General features: G+C 37.9%; 1 protein-coding gene and 1 pseudogene across 1 annotated transcript; both read right to left on the minus strand.

Annotated features, from left to right (window-relative positions):
* Positions 1–3,658: 3,658 nt before the first annotated feature.
* LOC113339615 (heavy metal-associated isoprenylated plant protein 33-like) lies at positions 3,659–5,100 on the minus strand. Its single transcript, XM_026584857.1, has 4 exons — positions 5,066–5,100; positions 4,729–4,961; positions 4,329–4,511; positions 3,659–3,981 (listed from the first exon to the last, which is right to left on the minus strand). Exons 1-4 carry the CDS (start codon positions 5,098–5,100, stop codon positions 3,659–3,661), a joined length of 774 nt encoding a protein of 257 aa, XP_026440642.1.
* Positions 5,101–11,016: 5,916 nt separating this feature from the next.
* Positions 11,017–19,174, minus strand: LOC113339616 (annotated as a pseudogene).
* Between the last annotated feature and the right edge of the window lie 4,084 nt (positions 19,175–23,258).

The following is a 23,258-nucleotide window of genomic DNA, read 5'->3' on the forward strand; positions in this document are numbered from 1 at the left end:
AAAAATTTCACGGCCTTTGACATCCTTGGCAATCCAGCCTTACCCAATGATCCTGAATCCGGCCTAAATGCTATGGACTACATCTAAAAAAAGCCTCAACCAATGCCCGGCTATCGTATCCGAAATTCGATACTAGAATCTCGACTTCCAAGTTTGGTGATCTCCTGTCCGTTTGAAATCTTTACCAGATATCACCACCTGTCACGGCCTATTTTATATGACAGCTTGTGATATTTGATTTGAATACTTGTCATGGATCTTGTTATCTTTTGGTAATCAATTTGATTTCTCTCTTTCCTCAAAAAATACTAATTACAATAATATATGAAGTTAGATCTGTTTTTTCCTATAAATAGACCTCGTATTCGATTCGTTATGTGCATCATTTTCTTTTTTGGTTCCAATTCAAGTTATCCAAATGATGGCAGCTAAGAATTGTTATGTTGTTGCGATTCTTCTCATCTCGGTTGCTAGCTGCGTATCACGTAAGTGTTTTTACTAGTACTATTTTATTCCACTGCGTGCAAATCACTTTTAAGAACACAAAAGAATGATAATCTTTATGTTTCAAATTTCAATCGCGTTTTATTATACTGTTGTTAACCATATTTTCATTTGACGATGATGTGTACTGTAGAGGTGGCACTGGCTCGATGGGACATAACCGAGATTTCGCCTGCATGGGAGATAACGTCGTCATTGGTTGGAGCAGGGATATGCGAACCTGGGCACCTACACGAGTGGTTTCAGTGTGGGCCTACACTTAATTGCGGCTGTTGTTTTGGTGTGTGTCAAAGAAAATGTGCTGCCAAGAATAGAGCGATGACTGCTCAGAGCTGCAAGAGGTCGAAAAGACCAAATAATGTGGATTGTGAATGTTGTTGTGATAACAAGATATCACCACCATCCCCTCCTCCTCCGTCTCCATCACCACCCCCACCGCCCCCACCACTTTGCGAACTTGAGGCCGTATACAAAAAGGAACATTGGGGTCCCACACAAGATTGTACGGTTTGTACAAATTGGTGAATCAGGGCATGCGGTGAAATTGATAGTTTAGTGGTTGGTCAAACATGCCAAAGAAACCCACCGGGAAGTAACAATTTCCGATGTGAATGCTGCTGCAAAAAAAAAGCCCCCCTCACCACCTCCACCACCTCTATCCACATCACCGCCACCACCCTCACCTCCTCCTCCACCACCTTCGCCTCCTCCTCCATCCCCGTCGCCACCACCACCCTCACCACCGCCACCGTCCCCACCACTACCACTTATGTGCGAACCTGAGGCCGTATACAAAAAGGAACATTGGGGTCCCACACAAGATTGTACGGTTTGTACAAATTGGTGTATCAGGGCATGCGGTGAAATTGATAGTTTAGTGGTTGGTCAAGCATTAAAGTATTTGTGAAACTACTCCCAAATGAAGAACACAAAGCACAATTTCTCTTCTTTGTTTCTTGGCCAACCAATACAAAAGACCTCCTATATAAAAGAGTGTGATCCTAAAAGATAAATGATAATCCAAGCAAATATCCTAAGCTAGGTAACAGTATATGCCCCATATCTCCTAAGATGGGCAAGATATTATACATGATACAATGCCAAATATATTACAAGATACAATGCCAAATATACCGAGAATATATTTGGCTAATACCCCCCTCAAGTTGGAGCATGAAGAGTCGAAATGCCCAACTTGAGAAGAAGAGATTGGAATTGTTTACGACCCAAAGCTTTAGTGAGAATGTCAGCTAGCTGAGAAGCAGTATGAACATAAGATGGAGCTATAGTACCACGAAGAAGTTCATCACGCACGAAATGGCAATCAATCTCGATATGCTTGGTTCTTTCGTGAAAAACAGGGTTGTTAGCAATGTGCAAAGCAGCCTGACTATCACAATGAAGAGGAACCGGTGTAGGGTGCTTTATACCAAGGCTCCGGAGTAAACCTTTTAACCATATAATTTCACAAGTGGTAGAAGCCATAGCACGGTATTCGGCTTCAACAGAAGATCGAGATATCGTTGTTTGCTTCTTTGTTTTCCAAGAAATAGGAGATCCTCCCAGTAAAACAAAATGTGCAGTAAGGGACCGACGACTGAGAGGACAACTAGCCCAGTCTGCATCACAATATGCATGAAGAACAAGAGTAGAATCAGATCGAAGGAGAATACCTTGTCCAGGACTACTCTTTAAGTAGCGAACAACACGCAAAGCAGCATCCCATTGCGAGTGAGTAGGACGTTGCATAAAAAGAGATAAAATATGAACGGAGTAAGAGAGCTCAGGTCGTGTGATAGTAAGATAAATCAACCTTCCTACCAGACGCCTATAACGAGCGGGGTCATCCAAAAGCTTGTCTGACGCAAGAGCCAATTTGTGATTTTCCTCCATCGGAATGCTAGAAGGTTTAGAACCAAGAAGACCTGTCTCAGTTAGAATGTCAAGAGCATACTTACGTTGACATAGAAAAATCCCTTGTGAACTCCGAGCTACCTCAATACCAAGAAAATATTTCAATTTTCCCAAATCCTTCATATGAAAACACTTACAAAGATAAGTCTGAAACTTACGAATAGCAGAGCTATTATTTCCAGCAATAACCAGATCATCCACATACACAAGAATGTGCAGAATAACACCGTGTTTCCGATATACAAATAAAGAATGATCAGAAGCACTGGTAGAAAAGCCATATGAACGCAAAGCGGTTGCCAACTTTGCGTACCTGCATCGTGGAGCTTGTCGTAAACCATACAGGGATTTACGCAATTTGCACACTTTGCCAGACAAACCATTACTAAATCCAGGAGGTGGTCGCATATATACTTCCTCATTCGAATCACCGTGAAGGAAAGCATTATGAACATCCATTTGTACCAATTCCCAATTATTAATAGCAGCGACAGCCAAGAAAGTGCGGACAGTGACCATTTTGACAGTAGGAGCAAAAGTCTCTGTATAATCAATCCCTTCCTTTTGATGATTGCCAAGGACTACCAACCTGGCTTTATAACGCTCAACTGAACCGTCAGATCGACGTTTGATACGGAAGACCCACATACACCCAATGGCAGTCTTCCCTGGGGTAGAATTTCAACTGTCCAAGTTTGATTGGCAAACAAGGCCTCAATCTCACGTTTCATTGCCTCACGCCATCGAGGATCAGCCATTGCTTCCTTAAAAGAAGTAGGCTCCTTATCACTTGAAATAGTGCAAGAAAGTGACGATGGGCAGTAGAAAAAGCATTACAATTCACAAAGTGAGTTATAGGGTAGGGAGTACCTGAGGATTGGATAGGTACAGGAGAAGAGTCGTGGGAAACCATATTTGTGTTAACGTTCTTCCACTGAACATATTCTCGATGCCTTACATTATCTGTACGTGTACGTTTACCACGACCACGAGTCTGCTTGGCTCGATAACATATATCGCAAGCATGAAAATCTAACTGACCAGTAGTACCACAGACTGGAGGCAAAAACTTCAGTGCTTGCATGGAAGGATGTCCAAGGCGTTTGTGCCATAAAGATGTAGAAGAAGCCCCAGATACAGCATTAACACGAGTTGGTTCCCACGACATTAGGCAATAAAGCCCCTCCATAAGTTTACCCGTACCAATCGTCATCCCCAAGGTATGGTCTTGTATAACACACTAAGTTAAGAATTGAGAAACGGAGATGAGATTGCAGGTGAATGTTGGCACAAAAAATACATCAAATAAAACAAGAGATGGATTCAACTTGACAATGCCCATTTTGGTCGCCTTAATGCTTGCACCATTAGGTAAACCTATTTGAATAGGTTGAACTGTACGAAGAGAAAGAAAAAGAGATTCATCACAACACACATGATTTGAAGCACCAGTGTCGATAATCCATACATGAACACCCTTACCATTGAGACGAACATGATTCATAGATGCTGAAACGTCACTAATAGTAACATTAATTTTGACAGATTTAGAAGAATGTTCAACTGAAGATTGTTGAACAAATGACTCACCCATAGATCGAAAAAATAAAAAATGACTCACGATACCATAAAGTATTTGTGAAACTACTCCCAAATGAAGAACACAAAGCACAATCTTTCTTCTTTGTTTCTTGGCCAACCAATACAAAAGACCTCCTATATAAAAGAGTGTGATCCTAAAAGATAAATGATAATCCAAGCAAATATCCTAAGCTAGGTAACAGTATATGCCCCATATCTCCTAAGATGGGCAAGATATTATACAGGATACAATGCCAAATATATTACAAGATACAATGCCAAATATACCGAGAATATATTTGGCTAATAAGCATGCCAAAGAAACCCACCCGGAAGTAACAATTTCCGATGTGAATGCTGCTGCAAAAAAAAGCCCCCCTCACCACCTCCATCCACATCACCCCCACCACCCTCACCTCCTCCTCCACCACCTTCGCCTCCTCCTCCATCCCCGTCGCCACCACCACCCTCACCACCGCCACCGTCCCCACCACTACCACTTATGTGCGAACCTGAGGCCGTATACAAAAAGGAACATTGGGGTCCCACACAAGATTGTACGGTTTGTACAAATTGGTGTATCAGGGCATGCGGTGAAATTGATAGTTTAGTGGTTGGTCAAGCATGCCAAAGAAACCCACCCGGAAGTAACAATTTCCGATGTGAATGCTGCTGCAAAAAAAAGCCCCCCTCACCACCTCCATCCACATCACCCCCCCACCCCCTCACCTCCTCCTCCACCACCTTCGCCTCCTCCTCCATCCCCGTCGCCACCACCACCCTCACCTCCTCCTCCGTCCCCATCACCCCCTCCTCCTTCCTCACCACCACCTTCGCCCCCTCCTCCATCCCCCCCCCCACCTCCATCTCCTTCGCCACCTCCACCGACAGCTCCAACAAGCATATGTAAAGCCGGGGAAGATTTTATACCAAACCCCGTCACCAGCTGCAGCGTTTGTACACTTGATTATTGCCAAAATCAATGTTCAGCAATAGGAGCTACATTATCGAAAATGGGGTGCGCTTCTCCTCTATTATTGTGCAGGTGTTGTTGCAAAAGCCTTACTTTGCCATCATCAACCACTGCTCTTGGTTCGCCATTATTTGCAGCAATACAAGAAATAATGTTTCACTACTGCTACTGTCCAGTTATTAGCTAGCTAGCTGCAGCTATCATCAATAATGCATTTAATGAGCAGCTTGTACTTCATTTTCTTTTCTTTTTTAGGTATGTCGGAAGGTGAGTGTATTTTAATATTTGATTGGTGTATTTGTATTTGTGACGCATGTACGTGCATGAGTATCATTGCAATTTGTAAAAATATTTTAATTAATAAAAAAAGGTTTCATTTATTTGTCACCGGCATTTTCCTTATTTGTTGTTCACATTATTTTTCCATGTATCCTAAATCAAAACTAGTCATAAAAACCCAAAGTGATCAAATTTGTGGTACAAAAACTCCACTCAAATGTTGGGATCCATTAAAACTTTATCGTAAACAAAATTGATACAAAAATCCCAAATTTTTAAAAATTGATACAAAAACCCAAATTTAAATGTTGGTTTCATCAAATTTTATTTTGGTTTAATCATAAAATTTGATGAAATCAAAATAAATTTGATGAAACCAACATTTAAATTTGGGTTTTTTTTGTTAATTTTGTTTTGATGAGATTTTTGTGTTATCTTTGTTTTGATGGGTTTTTTGTGAAAGGATAATGACATCTCTGGGGTTATAACTCGCGGACCGATCCTAAATACTACCTATTGACTTTATGTTTACACCCGCGAGAAAAACCACCCAAAATACTAAACCCAAATATTACATCATCTCTAGACTCTACCCACCGACCGCCAATTTCACTCATCCTTTTTTCCATTTTTGCTTCTAATTGGTAGATTGTATATCAAAGGACGCCTCCACAGAAAGTTAGTAATGTCCGAGGAATGTCAAAACCCAAAAAGAGGGTAAAGTTAAACCTAATTGTAAATTTTCTGAATGTATGATTGTAAATGGGTACGTATTCATGTTTACATTGGATTTTATTTCACTATTGTGATCAACAACTAATCGGCACATTTTAGAAAAATATTAATCAGTTCTGTCGAAGTTTACAATCAAGCAGAGTTGGTCTCATTAGCCAATTGATGGTATTGCACTTAAGGGTCCCAAACACCGATTGTTGGATCATCACAAGCTGCTAAGACAAGACGTCATAGAGCTAATGATATATAATTCCCCTATAATCAATCGATCCAGTACAGATTACAGAGTGACCATGATTTGCCGATTACATCGTTTATTTCCCTGTGAATAAATGATAAACACTAAAAAAAAAAAAATTATTGGTGTACTTATTAAAATCAAAATTCTAACCTAGGATTAATATCTTTTTAAGGATTTTCTATTGGAAACAGATATTAATGGAGAAGAAGACAAATAAGAGTGGCGATAGTTATAATCAAATTTAATTTGATTTTTATAGGTGGTAAATAAGAAAAAATAGAATTAAAAAGTATATTCAGTTTAGAAATTTTGTTGAGAGTGGCCAATAGGATAACGTGAGTGGCAAATTGGTGAAACCTAAAAAAGACGTAGTAAAATCCTTGACTTCAATTTTCTGACTTAATTTTTTACCTAGGTTCAGAGGTAACTACATGGACGGTGAAGATTCAAATGAAATTTTTAATCTTAGCCATTTAGACTTTGGGTCCTAATTTTGTAACTAGTGTTGCATTTGAATCCAAATTATTATTTTTAATTAGAGTCTGGTTCCCAAGATATTAATCGACCATCTTGATAGTTACGCACCACTGTTAAACATGTAGATTATAGTTTGAATAACTAAAACTTTGATTCAGGTTTATTTACTAACTTTTCCATTTAAAGATATATGATTATGAATACCTCGATCAAAACCTCCTCCATGACCTCTTCTTCACCATATGCACCGCCTTCGTCGAAACCTCCACCAGCATGATCATTACCACCAAGAAAACCAAAACAAAGTTTTACTATAGGAAACTAATCGTTCTCCTTATTCTGGATCAATATTTTGATTCCAGGAATTTCACTAGCAAAACAATTCCTAATTAATTGATTTTATTCTTTTGTTTGATTTAAGATTCCCAATTTAATTGAGTATTTTGTTTTATTTATTGATTAAGCAGATTTTATATTTAGGGTCGTTAAATAATTTGTTGTAACAAAAGATGTTGTTGCTGATGTTGGTGAATCGGTTGATCCGAAAATATGTTCTTCAACTTCAAGCATTAATTCTGTGAGTTCAGTCTAATGAAATTTTAGTTTGTGAACTATGGGTATTTGTACAAATGTCTGAATTACGCTTGATTTCAGATGTCAACAACACAATAACCTGCATATATTAAAAATAAATATCGTTGTTCAAGCATTTGAATAACAAAAAGCTTTACTCCCCCACAAGGAAAGCTAGGTATATATTCAATCCGAACATATTTGTTATTTCCTTTTGTAGTATGTAATACTACACAATATTATGATATGTTTCTCTCCCATAGTCAATGCTTTACTTTATCTTAAATTCACTTGCATTCGGCAGATTGGTTATAGGCGCAAGGATACCGAGGAAACTAGGTAACTAGGAGTAGATTAGTTGGTCTCAACTATACGAAGTTGGTAGTGGTCTTTGTATAACGGATTATTCTAAGAGTGTTCAAAACTAGACTAGGTCCCGGGATTTTAATGCATTTGCGGTTTGTTCGTTAACAAAATTTTGTTGTGTGCTTTTCGTTTACTATCTGCATTATAATTATTGTTTAGTTATAATCAAAGTATTACACTTGTACTTTAATCCAAACACTTAGGTTGATCCCTATAATTAGGTTCATTTCCAGACTTTTACTATATTCCAAGTGTATACCTTGTGGTTGTTATCTTCTTCATAGTCTCTGTCTATATTAGATCACTCAAGGTACTGGTCATATATGTTGATATCAAAAAGATTGTGGTGTACTTGGTACCATCGTCATTCCATAAGGGAATCAATTGCGCAAACCCTTGAGAGGTTCAAAAGACATAAGTAGCAAGACTGCAGCTGAATTATTTTGAGGGTGAATTCTCTCTCAACTACATTCCCTTCCGAAATCTGATAGCAGGCTAGTGTCTCTAGAGGCTTAATACAATTTGGTGTCCAAATATGGATGAGGTACCAGAATTTTTCTGTAGTTGTCGTTTCCTTGTTAACAAAATTTCTGGTGTCTTGTGTTTTTCCTTTTCCGCATTATATTGTTTATCTTTATAGTAGGATTACACATGTGGTAGGTATTCAATTCAATTCTAGTAGATACGTCCATATTAATCGTTATTGATTATGAGACTTGTTCTTGTGGAATTCGTATCTTGAAAGTTAGATAACAAGCTTCATACTTGGCAGAATTCCAATTCAATAATTTGGATAAGACTAGATTGATCTTGGAAATTGATTTTTGAGATCGTCCAAGTACTTTTCTTAAAAATCAGGTTCACGGATTCTTGAGTTTTAACTTTCTGATTAAGAAGAGATAGAGATATAAACTCTACATGCATATTGTCAGGGATCATTAAGTTGGTCTACATGGAATTGTATTTGGTTTTTTCCGTACAGGTTGCCGAACAAAAAGTTGGTGGTGTACATGGTACCCTCTATTTTTCAATTGGTATCAGAGCAGACAAACACCTTTAGACCTAACAAGTATGTGTTTGTAATTGGTCCTAAAAGTATATCCTTATGGGAAACTACTTTGGGAGGATTTTTTTATTTAGCTGTACGTAACATACACCAAAATTCCTTAAAGATTTTTCAGAGCCATTTTTTTAGAAAGTTGATTATTTCCGTTTCTCTAGATACTTTGAAATCAACTAAGACCTCCAATATCTTAGTTAAGGGTAACAAATCTAAAGAAAAAAAAGATAAGAGTTCCCCCAGTGAGGACAAAAGTCAAGAATACGTTCATCAAGAGTTTCAGGTTACGTAGTCTTAAAAGGTTGGCTTTCAATATGTTTAAGGAATGCAAAAAAGGAAGATCTATAGACGAAGATCTTTTTATATCCATATGGAATACTCTTAAATTCTTGCATCGTCTTGCTGTGATTAAGAACAAAGAAAATTCTTTGCATTATTTCAACTCTGATAAGGTTTTCCTTCAGTGTGGATTTGCGAAGGGTAGTAAAGGAAGTTAATGACAATCTTGTAAGTCTTGAGTCAAGATTGATAATCATTAAATAAGATTGGAATCAGTGGAGGAACTAGACATTTGGTGTGGCTCGGGCTTGAGCGCTTTCTTAGCCCTGGCTTAAGCCTAAAATATGCACACACTTAATAGCCCAATATATAATAGGATATAAAAACACGGACTTGGGCTGATTTGGGGGTGGCTTCAGCCAGGAGAAGCTTGGCTATGGTTTTTCCCCTGATTGGAATCCCTTGGGTTCTAAGGAACTTGCTCTGAAATCATTTGGAAGAAACCTTAAAGATTAGGTGGTTCTTGGTGTTTTTCATATAATAAACTAATCAATTGTTGATCCACGTCAATATTTATTTAAAGTTTATTCACACTGTCAATAAATAAATGATTAATTTTTTATTTTAAATCCTTTGTATCATTCTTTCATATATAGTTACGATTCCGTTGCTTGTTCCGATGTAATATATCTTTGCTTTTGGTATCAGTTTATGAGATTTACTTTTGGTTTTTACTAACCCTAATGTTTTGATCTCGTAATGTGCTTATATCTTATGATTTTGTGGCTTTTGGATTTAGCAAATTTAGGATCTAACCTTTTGGGTTTCTTTCTCAAATAATCATAAGTAGATATTGATTAACCTCATGTGTGAAGTCACATTTACGCTATTATCGATTTATGTTTTATAAGTTGTGTATTTAGTATAACATATGAGTTTCGATTTTAGCTTTTTACTTTAGCATATAATATCTAAAATCTTCTCGAGTTTTCTCTGGTAAAGGTTGTCTATTTTTGTTATTTTTTTTTCTTGCAGGGAATAATAAAACAATGGAGAAAAATTCTATATTAAACTGGTGCTTAAACGTCGTATCTTTGTGGGGTGAATGGTTGTGGAAACCGAGGGAGGAATTATTTTAATAATATCTTTCCAAATATGATAACTTAATCGGTCCTGATCCTAGTTTGTCATATCAAAAGTGAGGTAACGATTTTTGTTTGGTTAATCGTTTTTGAGTTAAGAAAAGCTGATTTAGTGCATATTCTTGATTTTGTTTAACAAAAGAAGGTTCAATTGCTTTAGTCCAATTAATTCCTGATAAGAAAAACTAAGTTAATTCCGATCTTAGTTTAGGATTATCAAAATAAGGTACGATTATTCAAGTCTAATTGGTCATTGATAAGAAAACTAGTTATCTAACCTAGTTTAAACTTATCAAAAATGAGGTAAAGTTATTTTGAATAATTGGATCCTGATAAGTAACTAAGTTAATTTTAAGCTTAGTTTGACTTAACAAATTAAAGGAAAAATTACATTGGGTAATTGTTTCCTTGGTAAGAGGCTAAAACAAATTACTTTGGTAGTTTTGGCGTTAGTAATGCTTATGGTATGTTAAACCTTTGTGCTTAACTCTTATAAGTTGTGTCGAGTTCTTATGAATTTGTAAGATCCTTTGGGATTACTTATGTATATTTTTGGTGGGTGGTACAGTGATCCCTAGACTACATTGAAACTTCTTCAAATTGGAGTTAGTTTGGAAATTAAAAAGGTTAAACGCCTACGTCCGTAGTGGTAAGGAGCTTGAGAACCATCTGACCGCTTAATGATTCTCGATTTTTCTATGAATTTAAAAAATCACAAATAAGCAAATGTTTTTAACATAAAATTGTGCACCCTCCGTTTCAAAATAATAGGCTTGTTTATGTGAAAATTTACACATAAACAAGCCTATTATTTTGAAACGGAGGGAGTAGTAGTTTTAAAACCCAATTTTATTTATTGTTGAAAATTTCAGCTGATAAATTGAAATACACATCAAACAGAAGAAATCAAGATAGCAGTAATACTATTACCCCATCTAAAGGCAATTGGACTCCTCACAGCATGTACTCCATCATACCATTCGATTGACTCGAATTCATGTTTTCCGGTGTCTGGATCGGTTAGACTTGAAACGAATGTGATTTCATAAAACAAGCTGGTGTCATTCTTGTCAAACACAAGTTTAGTTGGAGAAACACTTATATTAACGTATGATGTTCGATTTCTAATCCTTAGATTATAAACCACATCAACTGAGCTTCCGACATTCTTAACGACTCTCTTATACTTGACGGTATCCACCTTTCCTGATTGAAAGACTACTGAAAATGATGGATAGTTAAGATTACCCGAACTTGATAATGCAACTGATTCGCAATCAACCTTCTTACTCTTGACAAATACAGAAATCTGGCATTGAGTGTACCCAATGGAACAAAGAAACGCAACATAATCATCAGGGACGATATCATACACCAAAACCGGATTTAGAGCTCGGTTTGCATCCACATGTCCTGAACCGTGCCTTAATGGTGTTGAGAACCGGCCAGTGGAGAGATCACTAATGTACTTGCCTGAATTTTCAATGTTATAGGCAGTAGTCATTAGCGCAGACTTGATTGCAGCTGGTGACCACTTAGGATGAGCTTGTCGAAGCATTGCCGCCAGGGCCGGCCCTGACATTTTGCTGCCCCAAAGCAGACTCAAAATAAGTTTCCCCTTGCGTAATAAAGTACTGTTTTAGAAGCGTAAGGGAGTCTATAAGTTGCGGTAACATTATTTACTGACATATATAACTCTGTAGGTATATATTAAGTTGCCAAATGTTTCAATATCTTTAAGAAATCACTAACCTTGAAAGAGGTGCTGGCTGTTCCAAAGATCCTGGCACTACGTTCTTTCCAAAGGCACCACATTATTGCTGGGGGTAAAATATTCCAAATGTTAATATCTCTAGATGACCCATGAATCCCTGCCAAGAAATAATAGAAGCTTTGTAGAAAATCTGATATCAAAGACTTAATGAAAGAACACCAAAACTTAACTCAAACAAACTCTCTTCAATTGATGTGATACGACTCATGGCTCAACAACCTATTTATATGATTAACAAACTTGACTCTCAAGTAAAAAGACTTTCCTAACATAACCAAACTCTAACAAAGAAACTTCTAGACAATTCTCACGTAAACAAACTCTTAAAACCAGTAATACTTGCAACCCAAGTAAACTTCTAAATACCGTACCATGGATCAACAACTCTTGTTGATCCATCCACTTCATGTTAACTGTCCCAGTTGATCCATACTATACTGGATCAACACACACTGTTGATCCATATCACTTTCTTCATACTGTATCAACACACATTGTTGATCCCTTCTATAGTATCTTGGTTTATTTCTTAACATCCTCCCTTAAACCAAGATACTCTTTGCTAAACATTCCTAACTTTCCTCGTAAGTAAATGAAAGTGTTAGACTTCAAAGACTTGGTGAAAATATCTTCTACTTGATCTTCACTCTCAACAAACTCCACAGCTATCTCCTTGTTACTGACAAGATCTCTAATGTAATGATACTTAATATCAATGTGCTTACTCCTTCCATGAAGCAATGGATTCTTAGTTAATGAAAATGTAGACTTGTTGTCACAAACTATTGTTGTTGGTGTCTTCTGTTCTTGAAACAATGACTTCGGCATCATTCTTAGCCATACAGCTTGTGTAGCATAGTTGCTAGCAGCTATATACTCAGCTTCTATTGTAGATAATGCAACAACTTGTTGTTTCTTTGATGACCAAGAGAAAAAACCAGTTCCTAACTGAAATTCATAACCTGATGTGCTTCTTCTTCCTTCTGTATCACCAGCCCAATCACTATCAGTAAAACCAACTAGTTTTGGATCTTCTGAAACATTATAGATAATTCCCATACTAGTTGTACCTCTGACATATCTTAGAATACGTTTTGCTGCTTGTAAATGTGATTGTCTAGGTTCTTCCATAAATCTGCTAACCAATCCAATTGCATACATAATGTCAGGTCTTGTAGCAGTCAGATATCTAAGACATCCAACAAGACCTTTAAAGTTTGTTGAATTCACAAGTTCTCCTGAGCCTTCTCTTGTCAACTTCAATCTCTCTTCTACTGGTGTTAAGATAGGATTACAATTATCCATCTTGAAACGCTTTAGTATACCTTCTGCATATCTTTGTTGATTGATGAAAATTCCTTTTTCAGTTTGTTGTACCTCTATGCCAAGAAAATATGACATTAAACCAAGATCTGTCATCTCAAACTCTTTCACCATATCCTCCCTGAATTCATTAATCATCTCAGAACTATTTCCAGTAAATATAAGATCATCCACATATAGACACACTATGATGTGATTTCCAAGAGTATCAGCTTTCAAATACAAAGTATGCTCATGTGTACATCTTGTAAATCCTTTCTTAATGAAATAGGAATTTATTCTTGTATACCAAGATCTTGGTGCTTGTTTCAAACCATACAAAGCTTTGTTTAGCTTGTATACTTCATTCTCCTTCCCCTCCATAATGTAACCAGCTGGTTTCTCAATATAAACTTCTTCTTCCAATACTCCATTCAAAAATGCTGACTTCACATCCATGTGAAAAATCTTCCACTCTTTTTGTGCAGCTAATGCAATTATCATTCTCACTGTGTCTAATCTTGCAACTGATGCAAATACTTCTGAGTAATCTACTCCTTGTCTTTGTCTATATCCCTTAGCAACTAACCTTGCTTTATTTCTATCCACTTCACCATTTGACTCGTATTGTTTTTATAAACCCACTTAACACCTATGGGTTTCTTCCCTGGTGGAAATTCTGTTAGTTCCCATGTATTATTCTTCTCAATTGACTTCAGTTCTTCATTCATAGCTTGAATCTAGCCTTGTTCTTTTGATGCTTCTTCATAAGTTACAGGATCAGAATCTCCAAATAGTGCAAAATTCACCACTTCATCATCAGTATCTTCATCATCTCTTGATACAATATAATCATTCAACCTAGCAGGTATGATATATTTTCTTCTTGGTCTTGTAGTTTCTTGTTGTTGTACTGTTTCTGTTCTTGCTTCTTCATGTTTCTCTTCAACATTATCTTGAATCTGCACTTCTTCTTCAACTTCAACTGGAACTGTTCTGACAGTAGGAGGTGGATCAACATTCGTTATTGATCCAATATTATGTGGATCAACATTCCTTGTTGATCCATTGTTATATGGATCAACATTAGTTGTTGATCCATTATTCCAGTTCCATTTTGAATCTTCATCAAAGATCACATCTCTACTTGTAAACACTTATCCTGCTTCTGGGTTGTATAATTTATATCCTTTGGTTACTGAACTATAACCAAAAAGGATACACTTCTCACTCTTGTCATCCAATTTCTTTCTTAGTTCTTTGGGTACATGTGCATATGCAATACACCCAAAAATTTTCAGATGTATTACACTTGGTCTTACACCTATCCAAGTTTCTCCTGGTGTTATGTTGTTCAAACTATTTGAAGGACATCTGTTGAGTAAATACACAGCTGTGTCAACTGCATAACCCCAAAAACGTTTTGGTAAATCTTTTGTTCTTCTTATAGTTCTTTCCATCTCCATTATGGTTCTATTCTTCCTCTCTGCAACTCCATTCTGTTGTGGTGTATATCTTGCATTTAGTTGATGTTGAATACCATGCTCTTCCATAAACTTGTCAACAACAGTATATTCTTTACCTCTATCAGTTCTCAGGATCTTGATACTCTTACCAATTTGTTTCTCAGCATAAGCTTTGAAACTTCTAAAAGCTTGAAATGCATCACTCTTTTGTTTAAGCAAATAAACCCATGCTTTTCTACTAAAATCATCAATGGAAGTTATAAAATATTTATTACCTCCATGTGAAGTTACTTCAATAGAACCACACAGATCACTATGAACAATCTCCAATTGTTGATCAACTCTTCTAGCTTTGTTGACTGGGAATGGATCTCTGTGTTGTTTTCCAAAGATGCAATTTTCACATCTTGATTTTGGTACATCAATAAAGGGTAAGCCTGACACCATCTCTTTCTTTGCTAAAGTTTGCAAACTGTTAAAGTTTACGTGCATGTCCCATCCTTTTATGACATAACCAAGAATCATCATGAACACTGCTACTATAACAACTTTCCTTTTGATACTGAATATTCAAAGGAAACAATCTATTCTTAGTTATCTGAACTCTTGTAATAAGTCTTCTAAAATGATCTCGAATTCTACAAACACCATTAAAGATGTTCATAGAATAACCTCTTTCAGACAATTGACCCATACTCAAAAGATTTTGATGCAAACCTGGTACATAAAACACATCCATAATATATGTTTTTGCACCATTTTTCAGAACAATTCCAATCCTTCCTTTTCCCATAACTGGAATGGTATAATTGTTTCCAAACTTCACAGTTGATCGCACTGATCATCAATATTATCAAACAAATCTTTTCTTCCACTCATATGATTACTGCAACCTGTATCTAGATACCACTTATGTTGAGGTTGTTCTTCAGGTGTATGACAAACCAAAAACATATTTTCAGCTTTCTTTTCTTCTTCATCTTCTTCTTGACTTTCTGCAATATTAGCTTTGAAATTTGCTTTGTAGTTATTAGCAATTGTCTTTCTAGGTTTTGGACATTCAGTAGTAACGTGTCCAAAATCTCCACAATTATAACACTGTATTTTTGATCTATCAAATGGCTTCCGATAACTTTCATTATTTGATCTCCCTCTATTATTGTATCCTCCTTGAAAACCTCCAATATTAGGTTTTTCTTGATTATTTCTCCAGCTAACTTGACTTTGAAGAGCTTCTTCAACTTTTTTTGCAGCAACTGTCTTCTCCAATAACCTTTGTTCATAAGCTTGTAATGAACCCAACAACTCATTAAGAGTCATTGTTGCAACTGTGTTGCATTCTTCTATAGCAGTAACTTTTGACTCAAATTTATCAGGTAAGCTTCTTAAAATCTTCTCTACAACTGTTGAATCTTCTACAGTATCACCATTGGCCTTGATCTCATTGACAAGATTCAGTGTTTTTAAGAAAAAATCTGATATTGTTTCAGTTGTCTCTATCTGCAGAAGTTCATATTTTATTTTCAAAGTTTGTAACCTAACCTTCTTGACCTTGTCAGAACCTGTATAATGGCTAACCAAACCATCCCATGCTGCTTTAGCTTGCTTAATATAGATAACTCTGTCCATAAGAGATTCATGAACACCTTGATGAAGAATATACGTAACTTTAGAATTCTTCTTTCTGTTTTCATTCAACAGAGTTAGCCCAGCTCCTTCAGGTACTGCTCCTTCTGCTGGTTCAGCATAACCATCTTTCACAACATCCCATACCTCCTGGTATGTGAAAATATTCTCCATCTGCAACCTCCAATGTTCAAAGTTTTTTCCTTCAAACACCGGCACCTTTATTGAACTTAAACTTGTCATCTTTTTCAACTTAACAACTCATACCCACATCCCTAGAACTTGATACCAGTGCTCTGATACCAGATGTAGAAAATCTGATATCAAAGACTTAATGAAAGAACACCAAAATTTAACTCAAACAAACTCTCTTCAATTGATGTGATACGACTCATACCTCAACATACTATTTATATGATTAACAAACTTGACTCTCAAGTAAAAAGACTTTCTTAACATAATCAAACTCTAACAAAGAAACTTCTAGACAATTCTCACGTAAACAAACTCTTAAAACCAGTAATACTTGCAACCCAACTTCTAAATACCGTACCATGGATCAACAACTCTTGTTGATCCATCCACTTCATGTTAACTGTCCCAGTTGATCCATACTATACTGGATCAACACATAATGTTGATACATATCACTTTCTTCATACTTTATCAACACACATTGTTGATCCCTTCTATAGTATCTTGGTTTATTTCTTAACAAGCCTCAACTGTGCATGGAGTTGTGAAAAACCATTTCAATTCTTTAGTGAAGAACGAGAAACAAGTGCTGAGAATCCTCATCTGCAGACTGCAGTACAAAAAACACAAGATGACGGAACTGCCATACCGTTTCAAATTTCATCAAACAATCCCTTGTAGAAAGCTTGTGATGATAAAGGCACCAAAGGAAGAAAATTATCTCAGGGGGAACCTTTAATTCCCATAAAAATGTAAACTTGTCTACAACAAAATCGACAACACCATTTTAAGAAATTTGATTATAACATGACTTGACCGAGTACCCTCCCCATTTGGAAGGAATCCATTCAAACAAGTCATCACCTTCAGTAGTCAATTGAATTTTGAGCAGGACTAATTAAACCACTAAACCATTAAGCTAACTCCATATTTATCCCATCCCCCTATTCTCAAATATGTCCTAATATTTACTTTCTAATCATTGTTTACTCCTTTATTTTTCTCTGGTAACATAAAACCTCACTTACACAATTCCTTTTTGGTGCCCCTTGATCGCTGCTGCCCCAAACTCAACCTTCGTTGACTTCCCCTCAGGGCCAGCCCTGATTGCCGCCAATCCACTCACATGAGGACAAGCCATGGAAGTACCAGATTTTATATTGAACGAACTTTTGATCCAACCGGCTAAAATATTAACACCAGGAGCAATAACATCTGGTTTCAGTATCTCTGGTATTAGATTGTTAGGACCACGACTAGAAATGATGACAGGTTCATTTTTCTAGGTCTTCCGAAACCACCACCCGAATTACAAAGAACAATATTTCCAGCGACTTTAGAAGAATTTGAACCGAATTTTTCGATGCAAAATTCGTTACCAATATCGCCATCATAAACTAATTTCCTGGATGAATCCCCATACGGCTTGCTAGAATACAATGAGATGCCACCAATACTCTTACATCCCCTAAAATGACATATGCGTGGAATTCTCTATCAATTGTTGATGCCCCGACACTTAACATCCACGGTGCGACTTTAATTGTAGTGGATGGACCAGGTCATGCATTTCCAGCAGAAGTGGAAACAAGAATTCCTTTCTCCATAGCACCAAAAGAAGCAATCGCCAATGCATCCAAATGGTATGGCCTAGCAACTCCTGTGGGACCAATTGATAAAGATATCACATCAACTCCATCTGCAACGGCTTGATCCATTGCTGCGAGCATATCCGAATTACCACATCCAGACCAGCATACCTTGTATACAACAATTCTCGCCCGAGTGGCAACTCCCTTGGCTTCTCCTACAGCATACTGATAGAATCCAGCATTCTTAACCGGAGATCCAGCTGCGATAGAGGCACAATGAGTGCCATGTCCACCTGTATATCTTGGTGATATGGATTCATTAAGCACTTTGCTTCCTGTATAGAAAGATCTCGCACCGATCAATTTTCTATTGCAGGATGTTATTGGTAAATCAGGACCTGTCTCAGAAATACCTTTCCACCTATTTGGTACTGGAGACAATCCGGCATCACTGAAACTCGGCAGTTCAGGCCAAACTCCGGAATCAAAAACACCAATAATGACATCCTCCCCATAACTCGAATTAGGCCAAAGACCATAATTCTCACTCAAACCAAGAAATGCAGGAGAACGAGTAGTCTCAAGCTGGTAATCTCTTCTGGAAGGATTGAGAAAATTCCAGGGAGATTTAGTAGATGGAAAGCTTGAGAAGGTGTTATACGGTCCGCAAAACCATGAAAAACATGAGTGTAAATATAAAGGATCTTTCGGGGATGAGATGAATGTGGAAGAGATTGGAGAGTTGTCGTATACCAATCACCGTGTAAATATTGGAAATCCAGTAATACACCCAAAAAGGAAAACGATCAAGATCTAAGACATGATAAAGTAATATGAACCAATAAATATTTATTGATGAATTCTAAGGAAACAAAATACAATTTCTTGAGCACCAGGAAACCCTAATCTCACTTTCTACCCTAAGCTATTTTCTCTCTCCAACATTCGATCCCTCATGCCTTGCCCAAGGACCTCTATTTATAGGTCAATCAACCCTAATGGGATACAACTCACTTTACTTCGCCAAGTTCTTTCAGGATGCTTTATACTTCGCCCAGTCCATTTTCCATAAAGTTTTCCCCCTTCTTTCGCCATCTTCACATGGGCTTGTCGGTACACCGGTCTCTTTTCTTGCTCCCCAATACATTTACTTAGCAAGTTATCTTTTCTGCCAAGTTAGCTTATTTCGCCTGCCTCAGCTTCGTGGTTGGTATCTTGTGGGGTACTTCATTGATTCTTCATATCTCGTGTCCTTATAGTATATTACTTCGTCGTGTGATACTATCTCGCATATGACTTTTACTTCTCTGACTAGTCAACCATGCGGTTCTGACTTGATTTGACAAGTCTCTGACGAAGATTTTCGGGGTACGGTATAAGATCTTTCAGCAGGATTCTCGTGTCTTCCCTATGTCCACGTGTCGGTTCGTATGTTGGTATCCACATTTTACCTTTTCTTATTCTACTCGATCGTGGTGAGAGGGGAATAAGAACCGTCTGGAGTTATTTAACCGCCACTCCTCCCCATCAGTGCTTTCCACGTGGTCATTTTCCTCATATAACCGCTGATTACCGGTTCATACTCCTTGATCGTGGGTAGTCCGCTTTGACCAGTCACCTCTTTAAATACCATGTTTCTTTCATACCTTTCGAATTTTACCTTCTTCTTTCCTCTTTTCTTCCTTATGTAAATTTAGGTTTCCTTTCATTTTTCTTTAATGGCCCCAAAGAAAGTCCCCAATCCGACTACCTCTTCGACTTATGAAGATTCTAAAGTCGATCCTGCGAAGATGGGCATTACACTATCTTCGGCGATTGATTCTACTGTCTCTCCCCAGATTACAGCAACCAAATCCATGGAACTAAACTACCGATGGATTCGAATGGGAACCTGGTCCTCTTCAAAGATGTTGATCACCGTCGGTCATCTGAAAGCGGGCCTTTCTTTTCCCTTGTATGACCCAAAGAACCCTCTTTTTTATGAAATCCTAGATAAGCTTGAACGAGGAGTTTATCAATTGTCTGGAAACATTATTCGTATTGCTAACGAGTTCGTCAGAAGGTCTAATGGCGGTCCTTCTCAGATTCCACTCTTGGTGCATGATTTTGTTCCTGCAGATTATAATATTGATTCCTTCTCCGCGAATTACACTGGTCAGGAGATGACCACGAGAGCTTATCAGGAGTGGGGCGTTAAGCTTTCCCGCAAGTCTTTGGATGACCCGTCTAAGGCCCTTTTCTTGGATGTTGATCTGATTGGTACGAAAAGAAACAAGTATCTTCGTTTTTCTAACGATGAGGATTGGATGAGGCTTCCTTTGCTAGCCAAAGGTCCTCTGGTGTGGGGTCTCGACGAGAATGGCGTTGCTCGTACCGGTCCTCTCCCTGAGCATGCTCACCTCGCAACGTATGACCCGGGTCGACTTCGCTGGGATAAGATGCCCAACGAGGTTAGTATAATTATATTTTGCTTCCGGGTCCTCTACTTTTATTGTTCCCTAAAGTTTTTGTTCGTGTCTCAGTATCCACTTCCTCCACCTGGTATGTTAAAGAACCGCTCCAAGAAACCAGTTCAAACACAGGTCTGTATCTCGTGTCCCCTCTTCTGGTCATTTTTCCTTATTAATTTCTAACTTCCCATTTTTCAGGAGACCGAGCCTCAAGCATTGTGCGGTCCTGCCAAGAATCTAAGGAAACGTCAACGTACCGAGGTTCCTTCTATCACTGTTCAGGTATCTCTTTTTTTCTTCTTAATTTTACATTCTTTTTCTCGCGACATCTCTTAATTTCGTGGAGTACAGGACGATTCTACCACATCTCGTGTCCCACAGCGTCGACGTGCCTCGGATGTAGACGGCTCGACCCAAGTCCCTTCTTCCTCGTCAGACCTTCCTCCACTTGATCCGCCTCGTCAGCATCAGTCTAGCAGCTTAGCTACTCTTTCATCTATACCCACTTCGTATAAGGGCGGTCAGAGGGATAATGAAGCAGAGGATCCCGAATATCTTCCTGACATGAAATTCTTAAGAGAGATTTTTGTTACAACTCGTGGAAATACCTCTTTAAGATCTGCGGCTACTGAGTTTTTGGTTTCCTTCAATTTTGACAATTTCTTGGCTGAAGACTAATCTTTGATTCTGAATGCCTCTTTGAATCTCTCACTGCAACAGCATTCTGCCATAATGGGTTTGGTGAATTTAATAAGTTGACCTGAATTTACCTTTATTCTTTTTGTAATACTTCGCGAAATTCTCAAGGGTGCCTTCCATCTTTAAGGAACAAAATCGTAGCATGGCCCATCTCGTGGAACTTCGGGAAACTCGGGCGCTAATGAAGAAGTCAAGTGCTCGCATCCTTGATATTGAGAAACAACTCGCAGAGGAGAAGAAAAATTCGTCTGCACTTCTCCGTGAGTTCCTTCTTCCTAGCCATTCGAGGTGTCATATTATTCCCAAAAGTAACTTACCCGTTCGATTTCTTTATTTATTTAGGGTCTGAGCAAGGTCTCAAGGACCAAGTCTCTCTTCTTTCCTGCGAGAAAAGCAATCTTTCCGCCAAAGTCTCCATTCTTCAGGAAGATGTTCGAGGTTTGAATGAAGATCTTGATCAAATGGTGAAAGATGCAACCTTAATTGCGAAACGACTTCGCAGAAACGCCCAGAACGAGAAATTCAGGCTCTTTAATGAGTTTTGTGATTCTCAAGGCATTCCTCGAGTCTCTCTGGATCTTGAAGTATTTTCTGATGATGAACCTGATCTCACCGTCAAGGATCCCGCTTCTATTGTTAACGAACCGATTCCTGCTGATGAAGATACAGAAACTGACGAGGATCGCGAAGATGATGATTCTGATGTTAATGAGTCAATTCCTTCCGAAAAGGATACTGAAACTAGCGAAGATCATGAAGATGATGATTAGGGATGCATGACCTTTATTGATTTTATATTTCCTCTTGTATTTTGCTGATGTTTGTAACTTTTTATCTTTATCTTGGATGGGTGTTCCCAAGCACATGAGGCGGAATGTTTTAAGTATATATCGTCTTGTTTTTGTGTAAATAGTGTACGTTCTTATATCTCGTATCTTTGTGTTTTTCTGTACCTCGTTCCTTTGGATCTACCTTATGCCTTTGTATACTTGTTCTTACTTCATGCCTTTGCTTTCACTATATTGACCTTTGTACCAAGTATATACATGGAGAGACGCTGAATCTTGTGAGGATAATGCTAAATAAGAACATAAAATATAAAAGTATATACTTGCCTCTTGTTCTTGTTGAGCATTAGCTGATCAAGATAGAGTCAAATTTCACTTTCACTTTGCGTTTTCCTCGTGGCTCTACGAGGTCTTACTATGCCTCATAATTAAGGTCGTATTTTGCCTCATCCTTTCTGAAGGATCTTAGTTCGACGAAGTATCAGGCGCTTATTACCCACAAGGATAATAATCCATCTACCTCGTCTTAACATCTATTTTGTTTTATCTCGCGACAATGCGACAGGTCTATCCATTCCCATGAATGTTAGTCCCATGACATTTTCGTCTTTTTTGGTCACACAACTCTCTAATCTGGAGGGTGCCATCCCTTTATATTCCCCCTGATTGCCTCTTCAAGGAGGTTAACCCTAACATGCATGTTGGTCTCCTCCCATCCAGTTATTACGACATTCAGTTGTTTTCGTGACTTCTTATCACCTTAGCCGATATGGCTTGGGATTGCAAAGTCACACCCTAAGTGAGGTTTCTTTGGGATCGGGTGCATCGTAGCCAATACTTGCCATACAAACATGGCCAGTAACGCTCCAGACATCCCAGGCACCCGCAACTCAACCGAATACGTCGGCGCCTTGGTCATATTTCTGCACCCCTTACCGAAGGAAATCATAAAAGGGACCCTCGGTGGATAGGTCTTACCATTGCCCCTAACTTTCTCTGTGAGAGTTGTTTACGACATGCATTAGGTCTTGCCTCTTGCATTTTCATGAGAATTAGGGTGCATGCCGCGGATTCTCAGCCTTCATAGGTGAAGGTTTTAAGTTTCCCTAGAAACTGCTTATTTCGTGAGCCTTATTTGCCTCCTAATGTGCGGTCTTATTTTTCTCTTGTTATCTCGTGGGTTTTGTCCGCATATTTCGAAGGTCTTGCTCATATTAAAGATATGTTTTATTAATAAAATCC

The sequence above is a fragment of the Papaver somniferum genome, unplaced genomic scaffold (assembly GCF_003573695.1).
Source record: "Papaver somniferum cultivar HN1 unplaced genomic scaffold, ASM357369v1 unplaced-scaffold_21, whole genome shotgun sequence".
NCBI lineage: Eukaryota > Viridiplantae > Streptophyta > Magnoliopsida > Ranunculales > Papaveraceae > Papaver > Papaver somniferum.

What these genes read in the sequence shown, in the direction of transcription:
- LOC113339615 (XM_026584857.1), bottom strand. Translation starts at nt 5,100, where the DNA reads ATGGCGAACCAAGAGCAGTGGTTGATGATGGCAAA. An exon ending in CGAAGGTGGTGGAGGAGGAG is followed by an intron (nt 4,512 to 4,728) that starts GTGAGGGGGTGG and finishes ATACGGCCTCAG; the next exon opens with GTTCGCACATAAGTGGTAGT. An exon ending in TCGGAAATTGTTACTTCCGG is followed by an intron (nt 3,982 to 4,328) that starts GTGGGTTTCTTT and finishes AACAATCTTCAG; the next exon opens with TTGAACATTCTTCTAAATCT.